General features: G+C 54.0%; 5 protein-coding genes across 5 annotated transcripts; 4 read left to right on the forward strand and 1 right to left on the reverse strand.

Moving 5' to 3' along the window:
• Window positions 1-1,828: 1,828 nt before the first annotated feature.
• BDZ83DRAFT_45151 (GTPase-activator protein for ras-like GTPase) lies at window positions 1,829-7,616 on the forward strand. The gene is made up of 2 exons (XM_060503162.1): window positions 1,829-6,877; window positions 7,063-7,616. Exons 1-2 carry the CDS (start codon window positions 2,067-2,069, stop codon window positions 7,445-7,447), a joined length of 5,196 nt encoding a protein of 1,731 aa, XP_060360491.1. The 5' UTR covers window positions 1,829-2,066; the 3' UTR covers window positions 7,448-7,616.
• Window positions 7,617-11,911: 4,295 nt separating this feature from the next.
• On the forward strand, window positions 11,912-14,434 carry BDZ83DRAFT_635116 (choline-sulfatase). The gene is made up of 2 exons (XM_060509146.1): window positions 11,912-13,942; window positions 13,998-14,434. Exons 1-2 carry the CDS (start codon window positions 12,378-12,380, stop codon window positions 14,137-14,139), a joined length of 1,707 nt encoding a protein of 568 aa, XP_060360492.1. The 5' UTR covers window positions 11,912-12,377; the 3' UTR covers window positions 14,140-14,434.
• A 799-nt stretch (window positions 14,435-15,233) lies between these two features.
• BDZ83DRAFT_756109 (mediator of RNA polymerase II transcription complex subunit 8-domain-containing protein) lies at window positions 15,234-16,259 on the forward strand (the record flags this gene model as incomplete). The annotated part of the gene is made up of 2 exons (XM_060514702.1): window positions 15,234-15,373; window positions 15,518-16,259. The coding sequence occupies 2 exons, from the start codon at window positions 15,234-15,236 to the stop codon at window positions 16,257-16,259; spliced, it is 882 nt and encodes a 293-aa protein (XP_060360493.1).
• Window positions 16,260-17,277: 1,018 nt separating this feature from the next.
• On the reverse strand, window positions 17,278-19,369 carry BDZ83DRAFT_635122 (uncharacterized protein). The gene has a single exon (XM_060509147.1). It carries the CDS (start codon window positions 19,190-19,192, stop codon window positions 17,657-17,659), a length of 1,536 nt encoding a protein of 511 aa, XP_060360494.1. The 5' UTR covers window positions 19,193-19,369; the 3' UTR covers window positions 17,278-17,656.
• A 3,236-nt stretch (window positions 19,370-22,605) lies between these two features.
• On the forward strand, window positions 22,606-24,439 carry BDZ83DRAFT_45502 (uncharacterized protein). Its single transcript, XM_060503176.1, has 3 exons — window positions 22,606-23,580; window positions 23,653-24,016; window positions 24,105-24,439. Exons 1-3 carry the CDS (start codon window positions 22,799-22,801, stop codon window positions 24,306-24,308), a joined length of 1,350 nt encoding a protein of 449 aa, XP_060360495.1. The 5' UTR covers window positions 22,606-22,798; the 3' UTR covers window positions 24,309-24,439.
• Window positions 24,440-24,739: the final 300 nt, after the last annotated feature.

The following is a 24,739-nucleotide window of genomic DNA, read 5'->3' on the forward strand; positions in this document are numbered from 1 at the left end:
CCCGCAAAGTTTGCTTGTGTTCGTAGCCTTTGGTTGGCCAGAGCAACCGACGCAGGACAATCCTTGCTGGCGTTGCGTGAGCTGGACAGAGACCCCCCCAAACGCCAGCAGAAGTGATTGCATGCTTCCGTTCGGGAGCGAAAGGCGGTGGGATACCGAGGAGGTAAGATGCCATAGTAAGGTAGCGAAGAGTCGAGCACTGAAGATTGATTCTCCTGTTTTTCTTCATGTCTCTCATGCAACTTTCTAGGATACAGAAAGACCAGAAGTGGCATCTACGCTGGACCTTTTGTACGGTCGAGCCTTGGGAACGCTCCGTATCTATCGAATAAGAGTGTGCATCCATCATGACTTGCAACATAGATCACCTGCTACTCAACAAAGCTAACGTGCGCTACGTTAACTCTAGAAACGTCGTTCATCTATTGTGAGCTGAGATCGAGGGTTTGCAGTGTTGACCTCAGTCAACACGAGAGAAATGGTGGGCTCTGATTGGTTGTTTCATAATCCGGCACACCAAAAGCAACAAAGAAAAGAAGCAAGACCAAACAGCGGTCCTCACACTAATCGCGAAAGAGACGAACACACAAAGTAAAAACATTTCTCCCCTACGTATCTGTACCATCGATTACTCGGACTGTCCAAACGACTACGTCGCTCGTATTGGCGGGTCCATTGACTGCTGCATGTAGGCGTTTTACAAACAGTGACATGCATCAAGCTAGAGAATGGGGGTGCCACAGATAAAAGGCCGAGTTTTGAAGGGGAGGTATCCATCACGGCGTGTCTGTCCTGCGATCCTTCGATCGTGTTGACATTGTTCTCGCAGAGGTATTTCCCGCTGTCTTCTATCCCACAACCTTGACGTCGTCAATGATGTCTGCAATCTCTGTTCATCCAGAAGGTTGAGCAATGTTCCCTGGGCGACAGGACTTTCGATCAGGTTAGATTGGTCGACGTGTCAAAGGTTGTGAACGGGGAATCCGTAGTCACTGGCATCTGTCAAAATAGGTCAGATGACAGCCGCGACGGTTTGGCCCGCAGTCAGTGATAGGTCTTTTCAAGGAAAGTGCCTGAACATGTTAACCAGATCGACCTTGCAGCTTTGGGCCTCACCGGACCATTGTATTGTTGACCAGAAACCTTTTGGGGCAAGTTGGGAGAAGTGTGAGAAGCGCCTGGCCCAAATAAAAGCAGATGACAATCCAATTGACAGAGAGCGGAGGCGGGGCGGGGGGCCGTGCAACGGAAGATTGCTGCATCGGTCCCCACTTTAAAAGGCCGGGCGGGTGCGACGCAGGGGCCAGCAAGAGCCACAAGCCACCCGAATTTCCATGGCCCTCTCCCACTCGTCTCACGGGGATCCCACGGGTCTCAGTCGCAGACTGGCAGCATCCAGTACCAAAGTGGGTCACCCACCTCACCCTGTGGCACCCTGGTTGCAAGGGGGCTGGTTGCCGCCCTCCAGCTGCCGCAGTAAACAAACAAACTGCCTTATCAGGTCCCGACGCCCTCCCACTCTCACATCCTCCCCCTCCATTGCCCGACCTCCAAACGACCCAACATCCCACCCACACCTTGTCGATTGACGAGATTGCGACCGTCCTCTTTGAATGCTAGAGGCTGGACTGGCGTCAAGTGGGCAGCACATCTAATATCTTCTGCCGAAATATTCCTTCCCATCATCATTGGACTTGTCACCAACGCTGTGTCGCCTTCATTGCCGACATCTTCCTTTGTTTGCGCAGTGCGCGCTCTCATTTCTCAAGAGCCCGTTCTCCATTCTTCACCCGCGCTTCGCCGCGCACCATCGCCGGTCGCTTCGAACTTTCAGCTTTCTCAATCCCACTGCTTGATCCCGATCATTCCGCCAAACATTATAGAAACGGAATCTCGAGAGCGCCCAACCCAAGAGACGAGACCGCGAGGTCGAAACTTAATCCAACGCGCGCCGCATACCTTGCCTGCCGACGTCCGACAAAGGCGCCCTAATGTTGTCATCCGAATTCCAGAGTCCACAGATTTTCGATTGCAGCCTTCCTTCAGTATCCTAATCTTCGCCCACCATGTCGCACCGTCCGCACCCCCTCAGACAATCCCATACCCTGGATTACCCTGGCAACATCAACCGTCAGTCCTCTACTGCTTCGTCCATCGCATCTTCAGGGTACTCTCTGTACTCTGAGAACAGCCGAGCGAGTACTCAACTCTCTTCAGTGTCCAGCGGCTACTCGTTACCAAATTCCCATAAGAGGGGTAAGAGTGATGGTTCGCGATTGCATCAAGTCTCATTCGGAGGAGAGAACCTTGACCGCAAGAGGGAACAAGATAACAACATCTACTCCATGACACGGCAATCTCTACGCCCGCTCCCTCAAGCACCCGCTTCTTCATCTCCTACCAATCCTACCAAGACAACCCCGACGGCATCGACCCCCTCGCCGCCTCGACCAAGTTATCGCCATGAACGCACCCAGAGCGTTGACAGCGGCAAGCTGTCACACGCCCAGTACGACGGCAGTACCTCCCCAACACCAATATCTCGAACTCTGACGATTCGCCCCAATTCCATGATGCTCGGCCGTTCCGACACAATCAGCCGAGGCAGCGCAGCTTTACCTCATGCATACGAGCCACCTTCCGCAGTGCACTCTGCTTCTCTAGCACGACCAGATCTGGAAAAGCTAGGCCGGTCATCCACAAGCCAGCTACGTACCTTATCAAAGCTTGCTCAATCCGAGTCTGCCGACGAGTTTGCTATCACAACCCCAGCTCAAGAAGTAATCGGCCTGAGAGGTCGACGGAGATTGCAGAGGGCAGACAAGCCAAACACAAATCGGGCTGGTCAGCGCGCCGGTGGATATGGTTGGGAAGGGAGGAATTGGATGGACAAGCAGCGCCAGTTCCTTCAGGCATACGAGTACCTTTGCCACATCGGTGAAGCCAAAGAATGGATCGAGGACATCATGCACAAGTCGATCCCTCCCATTGTCGAACTAGAGGAGGCTCTCAGAGACGGCGTCACATTAGCAGAAGTTGTCGAAGCTTTGAATCCCGACCGAAGATTCCGCATCTTCCGGCATCAAAAACTTCAGTTCCGGCACTCCGACAACATTGCCATTTTCTTCAGATACTTGGATGAGGTTGAACTCCCCGATCTCTTCCGATTCGAACTCATCGATCTTTACGAGAAGAAAAATATCCCCAAGGTCATTCACTGCATCCACGCCCTCAGTTGGCTGCTTTTCAGAAAAGGAATAGTAGACTTCCGTATCGGCAACCTCGTTGGCCAGCTTGAGTTTGAGCACCATGAGCTCGAGGCCATGCAAAAGGGTCTCGATAAACTGGGGGCCAACATGCCCAGCTTCGGCAATATGGGAGCCGATTTTGGTGTCGAGCCTGCGACCCCTGAGCCTGAAGAGACCGAGGAGGAGAGGATCGACCGCGAGCTTGGGGAGAGTGAAGAGGCCATCGTTGAGCTTCAAGCACAAGTCCGCGGAGCCGTTGTGAGAATGCGCCTAGGAGACACCATGCAGCAACTTTGGGACGTCGAAGGGTCTCTCATCGACCTCCAAGCTCTCATCCGAGGTGATTTCACCCGTCAAGTCATTGGCTACCGGCTTCAGATGCGACGCTTCGCGGTGGACTTGCAAAGCCTGGTTCGCGGATTTCTCGTTCGAAACAGGATGGCCAACAAGGAGCGCTTTTGGAAGATCTTGGAGCCCGATATCTTGGAGCTCCAGAGTCTTGTTAGGGCCAAGAAGGTCCGGGATGAGGTACGGGATAAGAAATCTCAGTTGGCCCGCCACGCCGGACCTGTGCGGAAAATCCAGGCAGCATTCCGGGGTTTCTTGGTCCGAAAGGAGTTCGTTACTCAACAGCAAGAGACGGTGCAGACGTCTGGAGAAGTCCAAAACCTCCAAGCGGCTGTTCGTGGAATGTTGTTGAGAGGACGGATTGCAGACGACCTCGAGCTTCTTGATAGACAGACCGACAGCATCGTCAGCCTACAGGCTGCTGCCAGGGCACTGCTGACTAGAGATCAGATTTCGCGAGAGCAAGAGCATCTGCAAGGCTCTGCACCGAAATGGGCTGCTCTTCAAGCCGCGATCCGAGGCCAGACGCTTCGAAACGATGTTGCAGCAATCAAGGTCGAGCTCAGTCACCACGTCCCCGAGGTCGAGAGTCTCCAGGCCGCAATTCGAGGACGGGAAGTCCGGAGCGAAGTCGCGGCGACAGTAGAAGAACTCAGTCAGCATATCGCCGATGTCGAACTTGTCCAAGCAACAGTGCGAGGCAACTCAGCGCGCAAAGAAGTTGAAACGACTAAAGCAGAACTCGCCAAATACGTCTCTGAGGTAGAAAGCCTTCAGGCTCATTTCAGAGCCGGAGCCGTCCGCCGGGATGTCACCCAGCTGCTGGATGACCTGAACAGCCACGAGGCAACCTTCATCAATCTCCAATCACTCATCCGAGCCATGATGGAGCGCCGCCGCGTTGCTGCCGACCAAGATGCGCTCTCCCGCGTCGAGCCCAAGATCACCAAGCTCCAGGCATGCATACGGGGCTACCAGCATCGCCAGCAGCACGCGGGACTGCTCAAGGAGCTTGAGTCTCACGCTCCCGTCATTGAGAAGCTCCAAGGGCTCGCACGGGCCATGATGGTGAGAGGAGATGTATTCAACCTCATTTCAGATCTCGAGGAAGAAGAAGAAACTATCGCCGAAATGCAAGCTGCGGCCAAGGCCTTTGTCGTTCGAGCCAAGTACGAGGAGAAGAAGCGATTCTTCAAGGAGAACATGGAGAAGGTTGTCAAAATCCAGAGCCTGGTCCGCGCCAAGATTCAGGGAGATGCATACAAGAGTCTTACTCATGGCAAGGATCCGCCAGTCAACGCCGTCAAGAACTTTGTCCATCTTCTCAACGACAGCGATTTCGATTTCAACGAGGAGATCGAGTTTGAGCGGCTGCGAAAGACTGTGGTCACGCAAGTTCGTCAGAATGAGATGCTGGAGCAGTATATTGACCAGCTGGATATCAAGATTGCGCTCCTCGTCAAGAACAAGATCACTCTGGATGAGGTTGTTAGGCACCAGAGCAACTACGGCGGTCACTCCATCGGGCTCCTGGCAAACTCGTCAATTTCTTCCGCCAATCACTTTGACTTGAAGGCATTGAACAAGAGTTCAAGGAAGAAGCTGGAGTCGTATCAACAACTATTCTTCAACCTCCAGACGCAACCTCAATACCTTGCACGCCTGTTTAAGCGCATCCGCGAGCAGGGCACTCCCGAGAAGGAATGCAAGCGTATTGAGCACCTTATGATGGGACTGTTTGGATACGCCCAGAAGCGTCGTGAAGAGTACTACCTCCTCAAGCTTCTCGCCAGGGCCATGCGGGAAGAGGTCGAAAGCAGCAGAAACCTCCAAGATTACCTTCGAGGCAACTACTTCTGGACAAAGCTCCTCGCAAACTACACCCGATCCCCCCGCGACCGGAAGTACCTCCGGGAACTTCTTGGCCCTATCGTGCGCGACAATATTGTGGAGGATCCTGCTCTTGACCTCGAGAGTGACCCTCTGCAGATCTACAGATCAGCCATCAATAACGAAGAGTTACGGACCGGTCGCCCCAGTCGCCGTCCTCTGGATGTTCCGCGAGAGATGGCCATCAAGGATCCGGAAACAAGAGACCTCTTCATCGATCATCTCCGTGATCTCCGAGAAATCTGCGACCAATACCTGCTGGCTCTGGAGGACCTCTTGCCCAAGATGCCGTACGGTGTCCGGTTCCTCTGTCGCCAAATGTTCGAGGCCCTCTGCCAACAGTTCAAGAAAGAACCTCAACACCACATCTTGCAGATTGTCACAAACTGGCTTTGGCGCTTCTACATGCAGCCCGCTGTCATTGCTCCCGAGAACGTTGGTGTCATTGAGAAGCAGTTGAGCCCTCTCCAGAAGCGCAATCTCGGAGAGGTCGCCAAGGTGCTTGGCCAGGTAGCCTCGGGCAGGCCATTCGGCGGCGAGAACATCTACCTCCAACCCCTGAACGCTTTCGTGGGCGAGTCGATGGAGCGTTTGGCTCACATCACCCACGACCTCATCTCGGTACCAGACGCGGAGCGCAATTTCGATATTGATGAGTTCAACGACCTGTACTCCAAGAATAAGCCAACTCTGTACATCAAGATGACGGATATCTTTGCGATTCACAACCTCATCGTAGGCGATCTGCCGATGGTATGCCCCAACCGAGACGACGTTCTACGCGAGATCTTGCAAGACTTGGGTAGTGCCAAGAACAACGAGAATGAGATGCTCTCGGCAGGCTCTTCTGATATTCAACTCTACCTTACGCCGAAGCTGCACGACATCGACGATCCGGATGCGGAGGTTAAGGCTCTCTTCATGGAGACGAAGCGATGCATCCTGTACATTATTCGTGTGCAGACTGGCGCCAATCTCCTCGACATTTTGGTCAAGCCCATCAACCCCGAAGACGAACACAAGTGGCGGTCAGTACTGCGCGACGACAGAGTCAACGACGCCGGCACGAAGGGCGCGTACTCGGACGCCCACATGGTGGATGTGACCCGGATGTCGTACTACGACCTCAAGCGTACGGCGCTTGAGAACATTATGCGATTGGAGCACATGGGCCGGATCTCCAAGCACAACTACTACCAAGATATCCTCAACGCCATCGCCCTCGACATCCGGACCAAGAGCCGAAGACGTGTACAGCGCCAGCGTGAATTGGAAGGTGTTCGGTCAACTCTCGCCAACTTGCACGAGAAGGCCAAGTACCTCGAGCAACAGCGCAAGAGCTATGACGACTACATTGAATCCGCAATGGCGACATTACAAAAGAACAAGGGGTAAGTCTAGACAATTCCTTTTCATGTGCATATCATGTATACCCACATGTCCGATCCCCCGGATGTGATCTCCAATTCTCCTCCCCTTCCCCCACTTTCAGTCTTGTTTCCCCACACTGCTCCATATTATAAGCACGGTCCAAGTGTGTCGCCATACGCTGACTGAATCTCGTCATTTTTTACAGAAAGAAACGGTTCCTGCTTCCGTTCACCAAACAGTACAACCACCAGCGCGAACTGGAACGCAGCGGGCGGGTCCCCAAGTTTGGCAGTTACAAATATAGCGCTCGGGCTCTAGCGGAGAAAGGCGTGCTCGTCGGGTGGAGTGGCGTCACCGACTGGGAGAGGGTCAACCTCACCATTTCGTGCGACGAGGTTGGCGTCTTCTCGCTCGAGGGGTCTCGCGGCCACATCCAGATGCCGGGGGCAAGCGCCCTTGTACCCATTGAGGATCTGCTGCAGGCCCAGTTCGAGGCCCACCAGTTTATGAACCTTTTTGAGGGGAGCCTCAAGCTGAACGTCAACTTGTTGCTGCATCTCTTGTACAAGAAGTTTTACCGTACGCAGTAAAGCGGGGTGGAGTTGCAGCAATCCGGTACAAGGTAGACAGACAGCAGAGGAGTACACCACAAAAGAGAGATGTGAAGAGAGGATGGGATCAAAAAGGTACATGAGACATGGATTGATGGGATGGAATTGGGCACGCAAGCGTGTCCATCGCTTGTGGGATTGGGGCGTGCAGGATTAATGTTTTGTTGCTTTACTCATGCCTCAGTATCTCTCGAAGGGGGTTGCATGAGACGGGAATGGTTGAATTTGGGAACCCGCATATTCGAAGGGGTTTTTTTTATTGACAAAGCAAGGCGAGGGCGGGCGGTTTCTTGTGTTTATATTCGTCTTCTTCGTCGTCACATTATTCTATTCGAGATCGCATTGCGGGGTGACGAAAATTCAATCGATTGAGGGTTTGGGGGAAGCAGGGGGATGAGAAGGGAAGCACTGAAGGAAGCGGTATTGCTTGTAGGAGTGTATATGAGCAAAAAAGAGAAACCACATTGTTCAAACGGATTAAGGTCAATGAGGTTGTGCTGGTGGGTAGAGAGGGCAGAGAGGGGAGCCTTGGGAAGTTGAAGATGCAGCGGGATAAGACTGCGACGCATGTTGTAGATTTTCCGCCTACACGGCTAAGTTTATGCCTTCAGGCGTAGATACTTTTCCCCCTTGAAATGATATACCCCGCATTGTTAGAATACATCATAGAATGGTGGTCGCTGTTGTGCCGCGTGTAGACGATAAAGGCGCAGCATAGACCATGATGTTTCCGAATAAGTGGTGGTGGTGATGCTCATGATGCGTGCCCGACAGAAATAAACACATCAAAAAGTCAAGGTATCCGTAGCCTCGCGGATGTCATGGAGTTGGGGAAGAGTTTTTGGTCCCGTGGCCTCTCGCGTGGATGCCAAGAGCCGACGGCGAAACGCGAGGAGTACGGTCATGTGAGTAGTTTTGATACTTCCTTTACACAGCAAGGGGGCGCAGACAGAGCCACGGGATCCAAGGGGAGAAATCATGCTGAGCTTTTCAACAAGGGAAGCGTGTCCTGTGTAATGGTGGTGTATGCATCTATCAGGTTAGTGGTGTAGTTTGTTGGCAAGGAAAGATTGATTGAGGCACCATGTTGCGTGGTGTCTAGGACATGGGGAGGCGTTGGTGTTGAGATACGGGAGATATGAGGGGTCTATGGCGGCTGGGCGGGGAGACGACGATGTTCTGGCCGATCATCGATCGTGTGCCTCTACCTCCGATTCACGGGCCGGTTGAGCGCCTTCTGGTGTGTCATTGCGGTTATCAGTTAAATGCGTGGGTTGCTGGCACTGCGCACGCGTGTGATTGACAGTGTATCAACGAGGGTGCAGATAGGCAAAGCGGGACAAGGTCTGGGTGTGTTTGACGCTCGCGGGCACACGAAAGCGCTTTTCGCCGAAAATTAATGTGCTGGATTGTTGCATGTCTTGTCAGCCTTCTCGACGAGGGAAGGTTGATTTGTTGTTCGCTGTTGGTTGGTGCGCTGGTGAGCGTGACGTTGTGCTCCGGAGGGGGACCCCTGGCCAATGTCTCAGTGGAGCAGGACGAGATATGATTCGAGGGTCTCCTTGGATGTTGCTGCACGGTGTGCAGATGCCCGACGTTGACTAGAGCCTGGAGAGGAGGGAGGGAGATTTGATTTGGGACCGGGAGTAGCTTGGCATTGTTTGTATGCCGCGAGTGGCCGCGAGACCGTCGACGGGATGTTCGGGGTGGAGGGGTAACACGCTATCCATTGAGATACCAACCTTGGACGCAATGAGCCGGAGGGAGGGAATCGACGATATGCGCCAGTCATGCAATTAACGGGTGCGGAGAAGAAATGTGTGTGATGGGCTGGCTCATCAGATGATCACCAGTGAGCGAAGCGCACGACTCAGCCGAAAACGAGCTGGTTCGCCTGGTGCAACGTGGAGGCTGACCAACCTGAACAAACGCGTGGTGGGCGGGGATGCGAGGCAAGACGGAAGCGCATGGGAGGAAAGGAACGGATCGTCGGAGGGTTTAATCCTCGCCCGTGCTGGGAAACCGGAAGAAAGGCCCTGATGGCTGATGCTGATGCTGCCGATGTTGATTGTTATGGGTGAAACGATAATTTGAGTCGGAATCCGCAGCCTAGTTGATGAAGCAATACTGGAGCGCGATGATGTGATTGCGGTATGGCTTGACCGGGAGCCGGGGCCACACCACCGGCGGTAAGCATTTATCGAGTACTAAAGTTACTCACTGGCGCGTTGGTGCGTGCACCGGTGACCAGTAGATGTGAGAGACACATCGTTCCGGGACGGAGACGTCTAGACTCTGGAAGCGGTGCGAGGCAAGAAAATGAGCCACGCCCGGAGTAGGAGACCTTATTCCGATGGCGTGACCGGCCAGCCATGAGGGTAACCCCGCAAATGCGGGGTGGGAACCGGCGGGAGGCAGGAGGTCGGAGGTGGACGCCATCACGACATCTTCTGAGCTTGTCGATGGTGGAATTGTGATTTGGTTGATCTGCCAGGAGAATACGGATACGTGGCCCCCTAAGAGTGCTGTCAACATGTCGCCGCCTTGGCATGGAGTGCAGATGCCAGGCCCAGATGAAAAGGAGAGCCGAGAGGTGGATTCAAGAGCCAGGCGAGTTGTCGGTTGGTGGTTCCGACAGTCCTTCCCCGTGCCTGTCCAAAATTCCCCATCTGGAATCTGGAGACTGGAGAAGTGCCCCGTTCGCTTCGATTCGCAACCACGGTGCTGGTGTTTGTGCCCTGCATGCGTACACTGGGGTCTGGGCCAGAATAATTGGGTGTATTGCACATCACTTGTGTGTTTGTAAATGTTGCCTTCCGACTGCACGCACACTCTGAGTCTTGTATGGATGTGCGCGATAACTTGCGTCGGACCCATCTTGTCTCAATGTTCGTTTCTCATGCTTCGGTTCGGTGCCTTTATCAGTGGAGGTCGTCGAAGGGGGAACGGAGTCCTCCGTGAATTTGTCGCGTGCGTGCAGGAATGGTATGCCCACATTGAAGCGACCGTTATCGAAAGAATGTTCCCTTGGGCACACCAGGACCGTCCAATCGTCCAGCTAATCGGAAGAAGGCCTGTCCTTGGGTTGAGCGACGCTTATGCAGGTTGCGGGCAGGTCTTTGGGTAAGTGCCCAGCTGCAAGACGGCGATTGGGGTATAGTCGTCGAGATCCAGGGGTCCAATTAGCAGGGGACTAGCGAATGGGAAAGAATTTGTTACTCCTGCTTGAAGCATAACGAAGCTTGTTAGTGCTCGAGGAGTCTAGGGTGCCCCTACCAGTCATCACGAGAGGCCGAGATAGCACAAGAGTAAGACTAGCCGACCCATGCCCATGCTCAGTGTTCGAGAAGGTGTAGCCGGCCGTTTGGGTTTCCGGCGCTGTGTTTTCATTTGTCGTGGGACGTGTTATTCACACCGCCAGCCATCGCTTGTCGCATGGAGTGGCTCGGGTCCCACGGTGAGAGAAAAAGCGACTAGCCTTATCGCGGAGGAGCGTTGAAGGGTGATGCAGAATGGAGCCAGATGGAGAAGAAATTGCTTCTTGTGATGCGGATATGGATACTCCAGCATGCAGAGCTCATTACATGACAAAAGACAGACTGTAACGACGAGTTGATGTTGCCGCCATACTGACAAAGTGTATGAGTGGCTGGTCGGTGCTTTTGCATGGGCTATTTCGCAATCGGCTGATCGGAAAACGCCATACTTTTGACGCACTGCGCTCGACCTGTCTTCCTTGGATAGATTCACAGACTACGCAGGCGTGCCAGGTGTAAGCGTAGCGAAGGGCTTAAGGTAGTGCGGTAGTGTGCTTTGGAAATTGTAATGAATTATCCGTATCATGGAATGGCGAAGGGAGAAGAAGGTGGAGGAAGCAGAATTTAGGCGGTGACTAAACAAGTTTGGTAACGCGGGTTGGAATTGCATGGCTGCTGCTGCTGTCTGACAGTTTTTTGGCTGATGACCTACACGGAGTGCACGGTAGGGCACCTTCCTTCCTTCATCATTGGATCGGTGACCGGAGAGAGAATTTGTTGAAAATGACGGGAACGGGCTCCGGGCGACCCTGCTGTCCTCTGCCACCCACATCTGTCAGGTGTAAGGTGTTGTCCCTTCACCCCGTTCCTTCCCGCTCATCGGCCACCTCACCGTATTGCTCCTGGCACATGTGGCCTTGCTATGTACGTGTACGGAGTACTCCAAGTCACCAACGATGGGTGGGAGGAAAGAAGCAGCCAGAGCCCCGTGACATTGCATGAGTCGGGATAAGCCCCACCATACTGCACGAGCCACTTGGGCACCTCCTGGCAATGCGACGGGGTCTGGGGTATCCTTATCTCAAGTACTCCGCAGATCCCTCGTTTGGTGCATATGCAGTGTCTGTGCATTGGCGTGGCCCCCGTTTGGCGTTTGGTGTCTGGCGCTGCTTCTCCTTGCCTCGCCCTCCTGTCCATCTATCCACGCCCGTCTTCTCCACGTCCCGTCGTCCCTTCCTATCGGGCTCCTAGGGCCATGGCCCATGGCTGGTCCTAGGTCAGGCAGGTGGACTGTCGAGGCGGACGGGACTGCTCTCGCTCTCTTCTCTTGGCTCACTTTCTTAAAGGACGCTTACTCCCACATGAATTATGATTAACTTCCTTCTCTCTTTTCTAGATCATCCGGAAGACTCAATCCATTGTGCTTTCCTCCTAATCACTGACCATCCCTTGTCCTTGGTCACTTAGAAACTTTTCAATCACTGCTCACCGTCGCACTTGACACACGAGCACACATACTCACATCGGCTCGTTATAAGCCCTCTCACAAGCCACAAACATTTTCCTTCCACAACACCACAACCACCATCTCCAACAAACTTGCTCAAGTTTCAATAAACAATTCTTACTCGAGACCATTGGCTACAAGCACAATGGCTCCCGATCTCAACTCACTTCCCTCATCGCCTCTGGCGCAACCCGCCAATGGCAAGTCTGCCAACGGCAACGGCAATGGCGCACCGAGCGCGAAGCAGCCCAATATCCTCTTCATCATGGCCGACCAACTGGCCGCACCCCAGCTCAAGATGTACAACCCCGAATCACAGATCAAGACACCAAACCTGGATGCTCTTGCCGCCGAGTCTGTTCAGTTCGACTCTGCCTACTGCCCCTCCCCGTTGTGCGCACCATCCCGCATGAGTTTGATCACCGGTCTTTTGCCCATGAAGATTGGTGCTTACGACAACGCCAGCCAGATCTCCAGTGAGATTCCCACCTACGCACACTACCTGCGTCTGAAGGGCTACCAGACTGCGCTGGCAGGCAAAATGCATTTCATCGGGGATCAGCTTCACGGCTATGAGACTCGTTTGACTAGCGACATTTACCCCGGCGACTTTGGCTGGGTCGTTAACTGGGATGAGCCAGACACCCGCCTTGAGTGGTATCACAACTCCAGCTCCATCCTCCAAGCCGGCACTTGCGTGCGAAGCAACCAGCTGGATTACGACGAGGAAGTCATGTTCCGCTCCACTCAGTTCCTCTACGACCACGTCCGTGAGGGTCCTGAGAAGCGCCCTTTCGCTCTCACCGTGTCTTTGACTCACCCTCATGACCCCTACACGATTGAGGACAAGTACTGGGATCTCTACGAGGATGTCGATATTGCTCTTCCCAAGGTTCGCATTCCCAAGGAAGAACAGGATCCCCACAGCAAGCGTCTCATGAAGGTCTGCGATCTTTGGGACTACGATTTCACCGACGACCAGATCAAGCGGGCTCGCCGCGCATACTACGGCGCTGTCAGCTACGTTGATGACTGCGTCGGAAGGCTCTTGTCCGTTCTCAAGAAGTGCGGTCTGGACGACAATACCATCATCGTCTTCAGCGGCGACCACGGCGACATGCTCGGCGAGCGTGGACTGTGGTACAAGATGAGCTACTTTGAGTCTTCCGTCAGAGTACCGCTGTTTGTCCGCCACCCCAAGGACTTTGAGCCCCATCGTGTGGACAAGAATGTTTCTACCCTTGACATTCTCCCGACGCTGTGCGATTTGGTCGGCACGAAGCCTGCTCCTGGTCTGCCCATGGATGGTGTTTCATTGCTGCCCCATCTCCAGGGCATGACTGGCCACGACAAGGTCTACGCCGAATACACCGGCGAGGGCACTGTCAGTCCACTAATGATGATCCGAGAGGGTCCTTGGAAGTACATCCACTGCCCTGCAGACGGCACCCAGTTGTTCAACCTCAAGCACGATCCGCTCGAACTGGTCAACCTGGCGTCATCCAAGGCAATTACTGGCAAGCTGCTGGACGAGGAAGCCAAGGCAAAGCTTGACGAGTACAACGCCGAGACGAAGGCCAAGTGGGACTTTGATGCCATCACCGAGCAGGTCTTGCAGTCCCAGCGCAAGCGTCGCCTCGTATGGGGCGCTCTTACCCAGGGCCAGTTTACCAGCTGGGACTATGACCCCGTTGACGACGGTAGAATGAAGTAAGTTGTGGCCTTGGCATAATGAATCACCAGACTCGATACTAACATCTCTCAGGTACATCCGCTCGCAGATTCCCCTGGATGACCTCGAGCGTCGCGCTCGCTACCCGCCCGTGGACAAGTACGGTCGGGAGGTCGACCGCGCCACAACTGGCCACAGAGTTCTTCACGACCAAGCTGGATCTCACGGCCAGTAAATCTTTTGCATATTTATGATGATAACGACACCAAAATGCATCTCACAGGGGCGTTGGGGCATATCATTTGATTTACAGCACGCGGCATCTTTTCTCTTCCTTCTCGCAGATATCCGCAAGGCGATCAGGCGCATGGTCATGATCTTCAGGACAGACCAGACGCTCTTTGTATATTAGCTCTCAATGGGGCCTAGGAAATGAATGCCCAAAACTTAGCACATAAGCAAAGTACCAATTGCATTGAAGGTCCTGTCTCATTGAATCGTGACACTCAACCTTCAAGGATTACTCAGAGAACATCTTAAGCAGCTCGCCCGTCGTCATGATATCCAGACTCCCTCACTTAACGTGCCACTCCCAACTCGCCGTGCTCATTTAATGAGACCGCCTTGGCTTCATCTAACAAGGTGAGTGCTTTACCACGCCGTTACCTGTATTTGAATGCCTTACGTCAAGCAGGCAAACCCGAAGCCAGTTGAGTGTGGTCGGTTTCCCGTGACTCGGAAGAGCCTCGCACGAGTCTGAGGATGAGGGGTTGTCTGGTCTCCCTTGTATGCGTACCTACCTACCTTCTACCTTAGTATCTTAGGTAAATTGAAAGGGATCCTGTCCTGCATAGCCCCTGCTCCCGGCCCTGCATCGCTTGTTCAGCTGGGATTTGCGCCGGGCCAGCGGGGTACGCGAGGTACGTGCTGACGCCGTGATCGCTGCCCACACCCCGTTCGACGCGGAGCTCCTGGACCCACTCATCTTTTCCCCGGCCGAGTGGATTAGGACGTCACTCGAACCTTTTCTCCCCTCCTCAACCTGGATAGAGAGAGCTGCAGTTCCGGTAAACTCTCAACAAGACCACCTCACGCTGCCTACTCGAAGAATCAATTGCGCAGTCACATCCCCTCCCGACTCGTCTGTTCCAATACTCTCTCCCTTTCTTGCGACTCGCTAAGCACTCAACGATCTTCCGGCGCGTCGAGTCGCGTGAGCTGTGCGATTTCAATCACCCGCTACGATCCCCCAAGAACCTCTACGATTCTCCAATCTGCGAAGAGTCGCACGAACACAAAACAGCGGGCGCAAAGATTATACCACGGGAAATGGACAAGCCGAACGCACTCGGCATCACGGCCGATGAATTCAAGGCGATTGAGCAGACGCGCCAGCGTTTGTTCCAGCTCTCCAACAGTATCCAGGGTCTGCGGATGGACGTCTTGAAGAGCAACCCGCTTCCTCCCCCGTAAGCTCTTTCCCTCCTCCGTCCTCCCTCGTTCCTCGCAACTCCCCCATTCATCAAGACACGCGATTCAAACAATGGAAAGAAGAAGCAAGAAATTTTTCATTTTATTTTTAGATGACTAACATTTTGCGCAACACAACACAGGGCATCCCTCCAAGCACAATCCCAAATCCTCCTCCGCAACCTCCAATCCCTCCTCGAGACCCTGACGGAAAACACGCACGTCTTCCAGCACCTCCACGTCTTTCCGGACGTCGCGTACCCGGGCCGCGTGCACGAGAACATCCTGCTGCAGCTGCTCCGCAAGAAGCTCGAGCCGGGCGTCGAGGAGTGGGTCGAGCGCGGGCGGGAGACGACGCGGGAGCTGCGCGGTACCAACGCTCCTCTTTCCTTGTCGGACGGCAGCAGTGTTGGTATTGGCGGTGGACCTGGTATTGCTGGTGGACCTGTTGCTGCTGGCAACGGCGGCGGCGGCGGCGGCGAGGCCCAGCTCGAGGCGGTGTGGCGCGACGTGCGCGCGTGGACCGTCGAGCGGGTGCAAAAGTACGTCCTCGAGGAGGCGGGGGACGTGTATACCGAGGACGAGCGGCGGATGGGGGTGGACAATGTCAGGACTGGGTTGAAGAGGGGGCTTGAGGAGGATGACGAGGATGACGATGACGAGGACGAGGACGAGGAGAGCGATGAGGAGGGCGGGGGCGGTGGTGGTGATGGGGACGTGGTCATGTCTGGGCAGTCGCAGCCGCAGTCGCAGAAGACGAAGAAACCGACAAAGCCAACGGGCCCGGAGCCGGAGATGCTCTTCTGGTTCGAGGCGAGGGGCGATTTCGACTTGCCGCGGAATGTGGACTTGCTGAGTCAGGCTGGTATGAAGCGTGGGCGGTAAAGTTGGGCAGGCGGCGAGAGAGTTTGAGAGAGTTTGAGAGAGAGAGAGAGAGAGAGAGAGAGAGAGAGAGAGAGAGAGAGAGAGAGAGAGAGAGAGAGAGAGAGAGAGAGAGAGAGAAACAAAGAAAGCGAGAGACAGAGAGAGTCTTCGGTGAAGAGAGGTTTGATGATACCCGGCCGCGACGACGGTCTTTTTGGAGTCCTTTTTTTAAAAGTTATTGCCAACCTATCTACATCGAAGGGTAGGAGGGGGCTTCCATAGTCTCACCTTGCGATGGAAGTTCAGTTATTACCTAAGAAGAGAAAAAAACATGGGGCAGCAATGATCAACTGGTAAATTCATAGCTCCGCTCTGCGAGACTCAATCATTCGCCCCCCACGCCGTCCGCCTAGGCGTGTATCTCATTTGCCCCCAGTTTCTTGTCATGTTCAGGTTTCTGATGGATTCTGACGACATACCCAATACCTTGAAACGCCCCTATCTCCCAGACTACCTTATGATCGTTAGTCTGGGATGGTACCTATAAAAATATGCCAACGCTCCCCTCACCCGCCCCTCCCGGAGAAATTAGTCTCTCTATTGATGCAGGGTGAATTGAATATACCCTCGACTCTGCGCGCTGATCTGATACCGCTTTGGCCCGTCCCGGGCCTCGTCCCGGGTTCAAACTACCTACCCCTCATCGACTTTTCTTACCGGGTGTCGGGGACCGCTCCGTGCTCCTGGGTAAGGTACCGCTGGCACAAAACCACCCTTCCCATTTCCCTCTCCCTTGTCATCTGCCGTATTACCTACGTTGACGGCAGCCTTCCTCAGGGATTCCGCAGAAAAGACTCAGCATCGTAAGCCAGAACCGCCAAGTGTGTATGTCTGTATGTGTGCGTGTGTGCGTATGAGGTAGAGCATAAGTACGTGGCCAGACTACCTTGCCGATACCAGAGCGGGTGGAGAACAAAGGAAGCTTCCCCCAAAGACTCGGTTGCTTTTCTTTTTTTTTTTTTTTTGCCTGCCCCCCCCCCCCCCGCCGGTGGCTCGCCTCCTCCAGTCATTGTTATTCGCTACCATCGCCAGTGACGGTTTGCCTGCACTTCCCGAGGCTTCGAGCTCTTGAGCAACACGCTCGCCGTGTCTCTCAATGGGCTTTGGGAACTTTTTCGAAAAAAAAACAACGGAAACGGCTCAGCCAACTAAATTAGGGATTGGGAATGATCACCGATTAGGTACTGTAGACGGAGGTACGAGACCTCCTCGGATGCTAGGTAGGCTGCCTACCTCTGTTATTCTCTTTCATTATCAACTCAAGACGACCTGTGCTGGTCCTATCTAGTGCTGCACCGTCACTATCCTCTGGCTGCTCTGCATGATATTAGTCTCTACATTGCTATCACCGCAGGCCCTCAGCGGCGGAAGGGCCCAACATGACGATTAGATAGATAACCAGCTTTAATTGCGCTCCATGAAGGCAATGGGGGAGTAGTTTCGTAGGTCTTCTTCTCGCGGTCATACCACTTGACTCTCCAGTGATCCAGACTCCATGACTCCCGCTTCGCGATCGACTTGAGCCGCTGCACATCCACAATCTCGCCGGGATCAAAGGTGCAACGAACCATGGACGTCCCTTCGACGATTTCTTGCATTGCCTGCGGAAACTTGTCAAATAAATAAGACTCGTTGAAGGCGGGGAAGATGGCTCCCACGTAATTTCTCTGGCTGTTTCTCCTCATCCCATACGGTTCCGGAGGAAGGTCGCCGCTTTGGAAGCATTCGTCCATCGCCTGCTGCCAAGCAGCGTCGCGCAGAACCACAGTCTGGAAGATCTCTGTACACTGCGGATCGCCCTCTCCGTCCAAGACTAATGTGAATGAATTGGCGGGCATGCCGGCGGGGATAAGTGGCAGGGTCTCAATGACCCAGCGCGCGACGGCGAAAGACATCTCGTTGGCCTCCACTTGTCGATATTCCTTCGTCCGCCAGCCAGTTGCTCCTGACATACTTGAATGGTAGAAGAAGGCATTGTGCCACAAGCTGACGCGTCGCTCTATCCGCATGGCGGGATTCTCTTGGCAAAAGGGGATTAACCCCATGGCGTGACACGCGGGGTTCGAGACAGACTCCTGGTCTTCAATCAACACGATATCTCTCAGGTGCGCTCGGGTCGCAAGCGTATTGGACTTCAGAAACCGGATGCCAACAGCTGCTGCAGAATAACGATACATGGCACGTCGTGTAGCGGATTCAGAGCCCATCCAGCCGCGTACGAAACCAAACGATCTTAACGAGGACTTCCCGCCGAGCATGTCCACCATTTGCCGAAGATCGTATTGAGTTGGAATCATCCAAGGGGCCGGATCCAAGTCGAGAAGAGGTCGGATGTCATCAGTATTGCAAAAGGCTTTTGCGAACTCGTCATTAAAACGATGCCGGTAATCTAAATCTGAGATCGTCTGCAGCGCAAAGCGCACAAAATCGCGGTAAACCGATGGAGGTTCACCCCATGGGCCTTGCTTGGACGATCGGCCCTGTGTACTGTGCCATGTATCGTGCTTGATCATGTCGAGTACAGGTGTGAACTGTGGGAATGTTCCCGAGATCTCGGCGCAGATGTCGTCCCAGAGAAAAAGCTCTGCGCGATTGAGGGCACTTTGTAGGGAATCGTGCAGCATCGTCATGACCACATCAAAGTCTCTAGCTCTGTGGCGTTCGTGTGGCGAGTAAAAGGTTGAAACGGTGATGGTGTTCGCTTCCAGTGCAAGGCCCCTCATTTCGTCGGCAACGCGTTTGCACGTGTACGTAAGGGCCAGGTCGATTGGTCTGCCCATGGCATTTCTCAGTCTGTTGGATTCGGGATTCAGGACATAGCCTCCGTCGGACACGACGTAGAGCCGGTAAATCATGTCCCGCAGCTCGCGAGGAAGGTGAAAAAAAGTAGCCATGGCGTGGTACCTTCTTTCGATTAGGTAGAAGTTGTGCGTATGTGACGATTGAAGATGCCGGGCGAATGATCTTGAGTCGTGGGGTTTGGGCGACGAGGAGATGCAGCGGTTATTAAATGTGGTGTTGGGCGGGGACAGGCACGATGGAGAGACGTGGGAGGTATTTAAGCGCGCTGGACTGGGGTGAGGTGATTAAGTTTCGCAGGTGTCTAAGACAATGGAGAAAGGCAGGTAGGTAGGTGGTATTTAGTTCCTTACCTCACGTGCATCCGCTAGGTGGCTTCCATTGAAAAGATGGACGGGAAGGTTCGTTGGGTGTGGACCTATCTAGGATTTAGGGGAGCCACGGTGAAGCTGAGGTACCACGGTACTTTTTCCAACTCACCTTAGGTACTTTAGGCAACCGCGCTACCTGGAAGGTTCCTCATCAAGGTAAACGCAGCCGAGAACTCTACCCGCACACTCGGGCGCCTGACGCTGAGCAGCCCACAGCTTGAAAGGCTGCTGCTAAAGCACACACCTGGCATGGCAATTGAGATAGCGAACGATAGATCATGGCAACAGGGGAACCAAAATTAAGGGACAGTTGTATTTTATGTGGTGGTTTTTTTCCGGCTTTACAGGCGCAAAAGATCGACCTTAACGGGATCAGGCTTTCAAGGGAAATCACACGATACGGTACACTTTTTAACTACACAATACGCGCAATGTGCCCCAAGCACGCGCTCAACTCAGTATAGTGATTTCGATACGAAAACCGCCATGCAATTCGGGATGGGCAAGCTGCCCTATTCACTCAATCTCATGTTAGCTCCATGTCTCTATTCTCAGGAAGTTGAGGGAGGGGTACGCTGCTTGCTGACGACAGGCTGAGCGACATACCCACGCGGCGGCGGCGGCCGGAAAGGTCGACCGCAGAGGTCGGCCGCAGAGGTCGGCCGCAGAGGTCGGCCGCAGAGGTCGGCCGCAGAGGTCGGCCGCAAAGGTCGGAGGCGGCCTTCTGGCATGACGGGTATTAGCACAAATTCATCTCAAAGTGGCTGCCACTGTGCAATGCATCCGTCGCAAGGAAGTCACTCACCCTCAACCGCAGAGGTTCTGAACTTTGATGGCGACGTAGAGGTTTCCGGAGAAAGGGCCAAAAGGGCCAATATCTGGCTGCTCTTCTTCCTCTCATGTCAGTCGTTGTTCGGCGCATCATGAAGCTTCCGTCGTACTTGCCGTACCAGAGCTCGCAAAGATTCTTTCCATCCTCATCACTTCCCACATCACCCACAAGCTTCTCTAAGGGTGGTTAGCGTCTGTCACAGAGATAGAGTGAAAGCACTTGCGACCAACCTCCATTCGAACCAAACAAACCACCAAACAAACCCATCAAACGAACCCATCAATACACAAACCACCAGCTGGGCAACTAGTCAGACAACCAGTCGGAACCAGCCAAGAGTCCGGCTAGTCAAACCACATCGACGAGAACCTACTCTGCTGAATCATGGTCAGCTTTGCTTATCCAATCGCAGAATGAAAGGGAGCAATCACCATCCAACATACAGTCAGCAATCAGCGGGCTGGGACTCTCTCGGAAGAGTGTCAGTGGCAGTCATGAGTATGGGAGGAAAAGGAAGCGACGAGTCTCACCCAACGATGCCCCTCGACAAGTCTGCCCCCCTCGGACTGGGCCCCTTCTTCTGATAGTCTGGTCAGCAAGATTCATTTGCAAAGGGGTTCTTCCTGACCAAGGAACATAAAGCCGTCGTAATGTATGGAAAGAAACTTACCGGCCGGCTCGACGCCGTGGCCATCGTGGCCAACGTGGGCACGCCCAAGAAGTGGCGAAGTGCCTTCCGGCGGTGCGGAATTCGGCTGGGCGACGGCACGAACGTCGTGGACGGCCGGGCCGGCACTGACGCCAAGATCCCTGGGAAGTACCGTTAGTTTCAGCAGTCTAGTCTAGCAACAAGCAACTTACGGCACATCGACGCCGGCCTGGCCATAATGGCCGAGATGGGCGGGCCGGAAGTATACAGGGTCAGGGCGACAAGCCGGCGCGTAAGACGGCTCCTACGAGCCCCCCGGGCGACGATAATACCCGTATAAAAGAAGAGATTATGCTGGACCTGGCCGCCCACGCGGGCTGGCACCAGGAGGTCTTGTGTGCGTTGGAGTGGGTGAAGCTCGCCCTCTAGACGGCTGGAACTTGGAGGACTCTGTCAGACCTGTTACTGATGCCTCGTATGGAAGGGAAAGGACAGGGCGGGCATACTAACGCGGCGGAAGGTCGGGAGCTGCTTCAACACGACTGTTAGCATATCAGAGCAATGCAAGGAACGGGCAGGCCGCGTACTTGATGAAAGGAGAAAATGGTCGAGTCGGTTGACTGCTGCTGCGGCTCGGTCCGCCAGTCAGTCAAACGGCTCGCGTCATGAAGCACAAAGCAACGCTGGGGAAGTCCACTTACTTTTGGTTAGTAGTTAGGTTTGGAGCGCAATATACCCAGTTTTCCTAGATCCATAACAGGTCAGTGAGGTGATCATTGAATGCGAGGACTGCAAGGTCACCGAAGATCTCACCCCAATACGTAATACACGGTACGGCCCCGGCGGATTGCTCCGTCGGGGGGTGAGGGCAAAAGTGGGTTGAATTGAAAGTCTGGGCTAAGGTGTGCTACTGTACAAAGGCGAGGTAGGCTGGCAAGTTGAACAGGAATGCCGTAACACCGACCTTGAACAGAAGACAAAGAAGAAAACCAGGGCGAAGAGTCCAGGGCGAGGACGAGGGAAACAATGATGCGACGAGGTGGTAGTAGTCTCGGGTACACTAGACCCGAGACCAAAGAAGGTGCGGCGTGATGAGATGCATCGACGTGCGGTCGATGTCTGGAAATAATGGAGGGAACAACAAGACGAGAGGGAAAGACAAAAAGGAAAGTGGCCTCCGAAAAACGGTGGCAAGCTGCGGGCTGCAATCAACGGGGAAGCGGCATGTGTTTGCCCGTCCACCTGAACTGAGCGATGTCAAAATGGTGAATTGCCCACGCGGTGGCCACGTTGGCCTCGGTTGTGACCAGCAAATCGAAGTTGATTACGCCGACATGCTTGCGCAAGCGACTGCGTTCGAAGGTGAGCTGTTTGCAATGGGCAAAGAGATGTTCGGCCGTCTGCATCGGATGACCACAGCGACATCGGTGTGTCTCTACCAATCGCTCGTTGACAAGAGCGTTACTTTCACTCTACACACATCTCTGACGAAAGACACCAAACCAGAGAAGATGGCCGGACTAGTTGAAAAGCTTTTCAAGAAGGGCAGAAGCAAGCGTCAAAGGCCGGATTCCGCCTCGGATCGTGACCAGCCCCTTGCTCAGAGACAACGACTATACACTCCTTCCCCAGCAGGTAAGTTCTTTGGTCTCTAGCAAGTGACAGAATGACGTGCAAGGGTTTGCACGTTTTCTTCTTCTTCTTCTTCGTAGGAGACTAACCTCTTCGTTTTTCAATCTCGATAGCTTCGACCACGTCCTTACGACCGCCACGATCCGCCCTTGCGCCCTCGTATCGGAGCCAGCCCCCTCTGCCCACGAAGCCGCTCCGGACCGAGGGTCTCAACCACATGATAAAAGAGCTACAAACATTGCTTGAGACGGAGGAAGTCACTATGAGCGTCGTGCAGAGTCTGGTGGATCTCTACCAGAGCCAACTCGCATCGATACCACTGCTCAGGGAACTCCTCCAGCTCCAAGGACCTTCCCAACATGGTCCTCAGGGGATGGAAGAGATCCTGAAGACTATTCGAAAAGATTTGAAGCCTATCGAAACGCGTGCCATGCGCGAGCCGCCCACGGTCAGGCTCAAGATGAAGGGACATACAGAGTATCTCGAGGCAGCAACCGCCCTAAAGCCAAGCCAAATCATGGAGATTGTGTCTAGAATACGAACGCGCGAACGCAAGTCGAAAAGGAGCGCACAGCAACAGATCAGAGGGACCGTTGACAATGCTCCAGATGACGGGGTCCATGGTCATGAACAGTCGTGCTGGGATGCCGTTTTGGGTGCTCGCATCGATCGAAACGTGCTCAAACTCTTCTGCAAAGACGACAACGCCGTGCAGGATATCTACAGCCGTTCAAACATTGTCTGCCAAGAACTCAAACTTGGCGAACTTGAACAAGTCCCTGAAAACTACTATGTCGAAGTTCACGGACTTAGGCTGTCGAGAGAAGAATTCGAGCAAAATCACAATCGGGACGAAGCTTGGGGAAAAGAAAACTCGGTCAAGATTGTCCACAGCGCGAGGACTTTTGGGAGGACTGTGTTGACTCTGACTGATGAGAAGGATGCTCTCCGTCTGTGCAATGAATGGGTTTACTTGAGTGGATCAAAGGTCGCGGCTGAGTAAGTCATCTCCACGGTGTTGGCTAGGTTGCGTGAGGGAAAGACATATCACTAACTGCTCGTTCTATCCAGGGCTGTTGACATCCGCTCGGTGCCACTTTTCTGCGTGAATTGTTGCGGACCTGGTCACTTTAAAGATCAGTGCACCAATTCTCAGCGATGCGGAAAATGTGCTGAAGAGCATAGCACATTCCTGTGCAAAGCTATCAAGCAAAGGTGCCCCAACTGCAAGAATGAGGGCCTTAGGGATATTAAGGATCAAGGCCATACGGCCTGGTCCCCGGAGTGCCAATCCGTCGCAACGAAGCGAATGTTTGACAATTGCAAGCAACTCGCAAGCGTCAAAGTTCCTTGGGCCTCATCCTCGGCTCAACATCAGACTACGTGTGAGACCTGTCAGACCACAGCTCCCCCGAAAACACGAAGGAATAGGAAAATCCAGTCAAGAAGGGGTGCTGGGGGGAAAGCTTCGACGCAATGCGTTGATGACGAGGACATTGAGTCGAGCAGCCAGGTCGAGCCTCATCCAACTGGGGCATCATCAGTGCCGTCGTCTGTCGGCGGTTCGAACCGCGGCAACAGCCAGCAAGTCATGGGTGTGCCGGTGGGTAAGGATGGGACCGAAGCTGAGGCGAGGGGCAACAAAGCCATGCAGACGCCCAGAGCCTCCTCAGGCCGTTCCCCTCTGGGACCTGAGATTAAAGTTCCCAATGCCTTCGAAAGAATGAAGTCTGGTTTTAGTGGCATTGCAACTTCATCTAAGCAGATAGTGCAGACAAGTGTGGGCAGAGCGGGACACGAGATGGAAGAGCCGGGGAAGAGAGGTCGTGGTAGGCCACCAGGGGTCAATCTCCACACCTAAGCCTGCTGCTATCTCCGACGCCGTGGGCAGTGCATCTCAACGCGCTCGAAACGTTTCAATATCTCTGTCGGAGCCAGAACCGATGCAGCTGGAGCCTGTGAAGAAGCAGCTGTCGTGTCTGACCGATTCAGGGGAGGCGCCCGGGAAGCAGCAGCAGCAGCTCTTTGGCCTGACTATTCCTGCGGGGTTGCCGGCAAGGCTTGCGTCGGCAGAGGACAAGTTTCCGCCAAGCGACTGAGAGAAGTTTTGCCGTTTTTTCTCTCACTATCTTCATACTTTGGGGTTTCATTTGTTCAT

The sequence above is a fragment of the Colletotrichum acutatum genome, assembly GCF_030867785.1.
Source record: "Colletotrichum acutatum strain CBS 112980 chromosome Unknown BDZ83scaffold_117, whole genome shotgun sequence".
Lineage (NCBI taxonomy): Eukaryota > Fungi > Ascomycota > Sordariomycetes > Glomerellales > Glomerellaceae > Colletotrichum > Colletotrichum acutatum.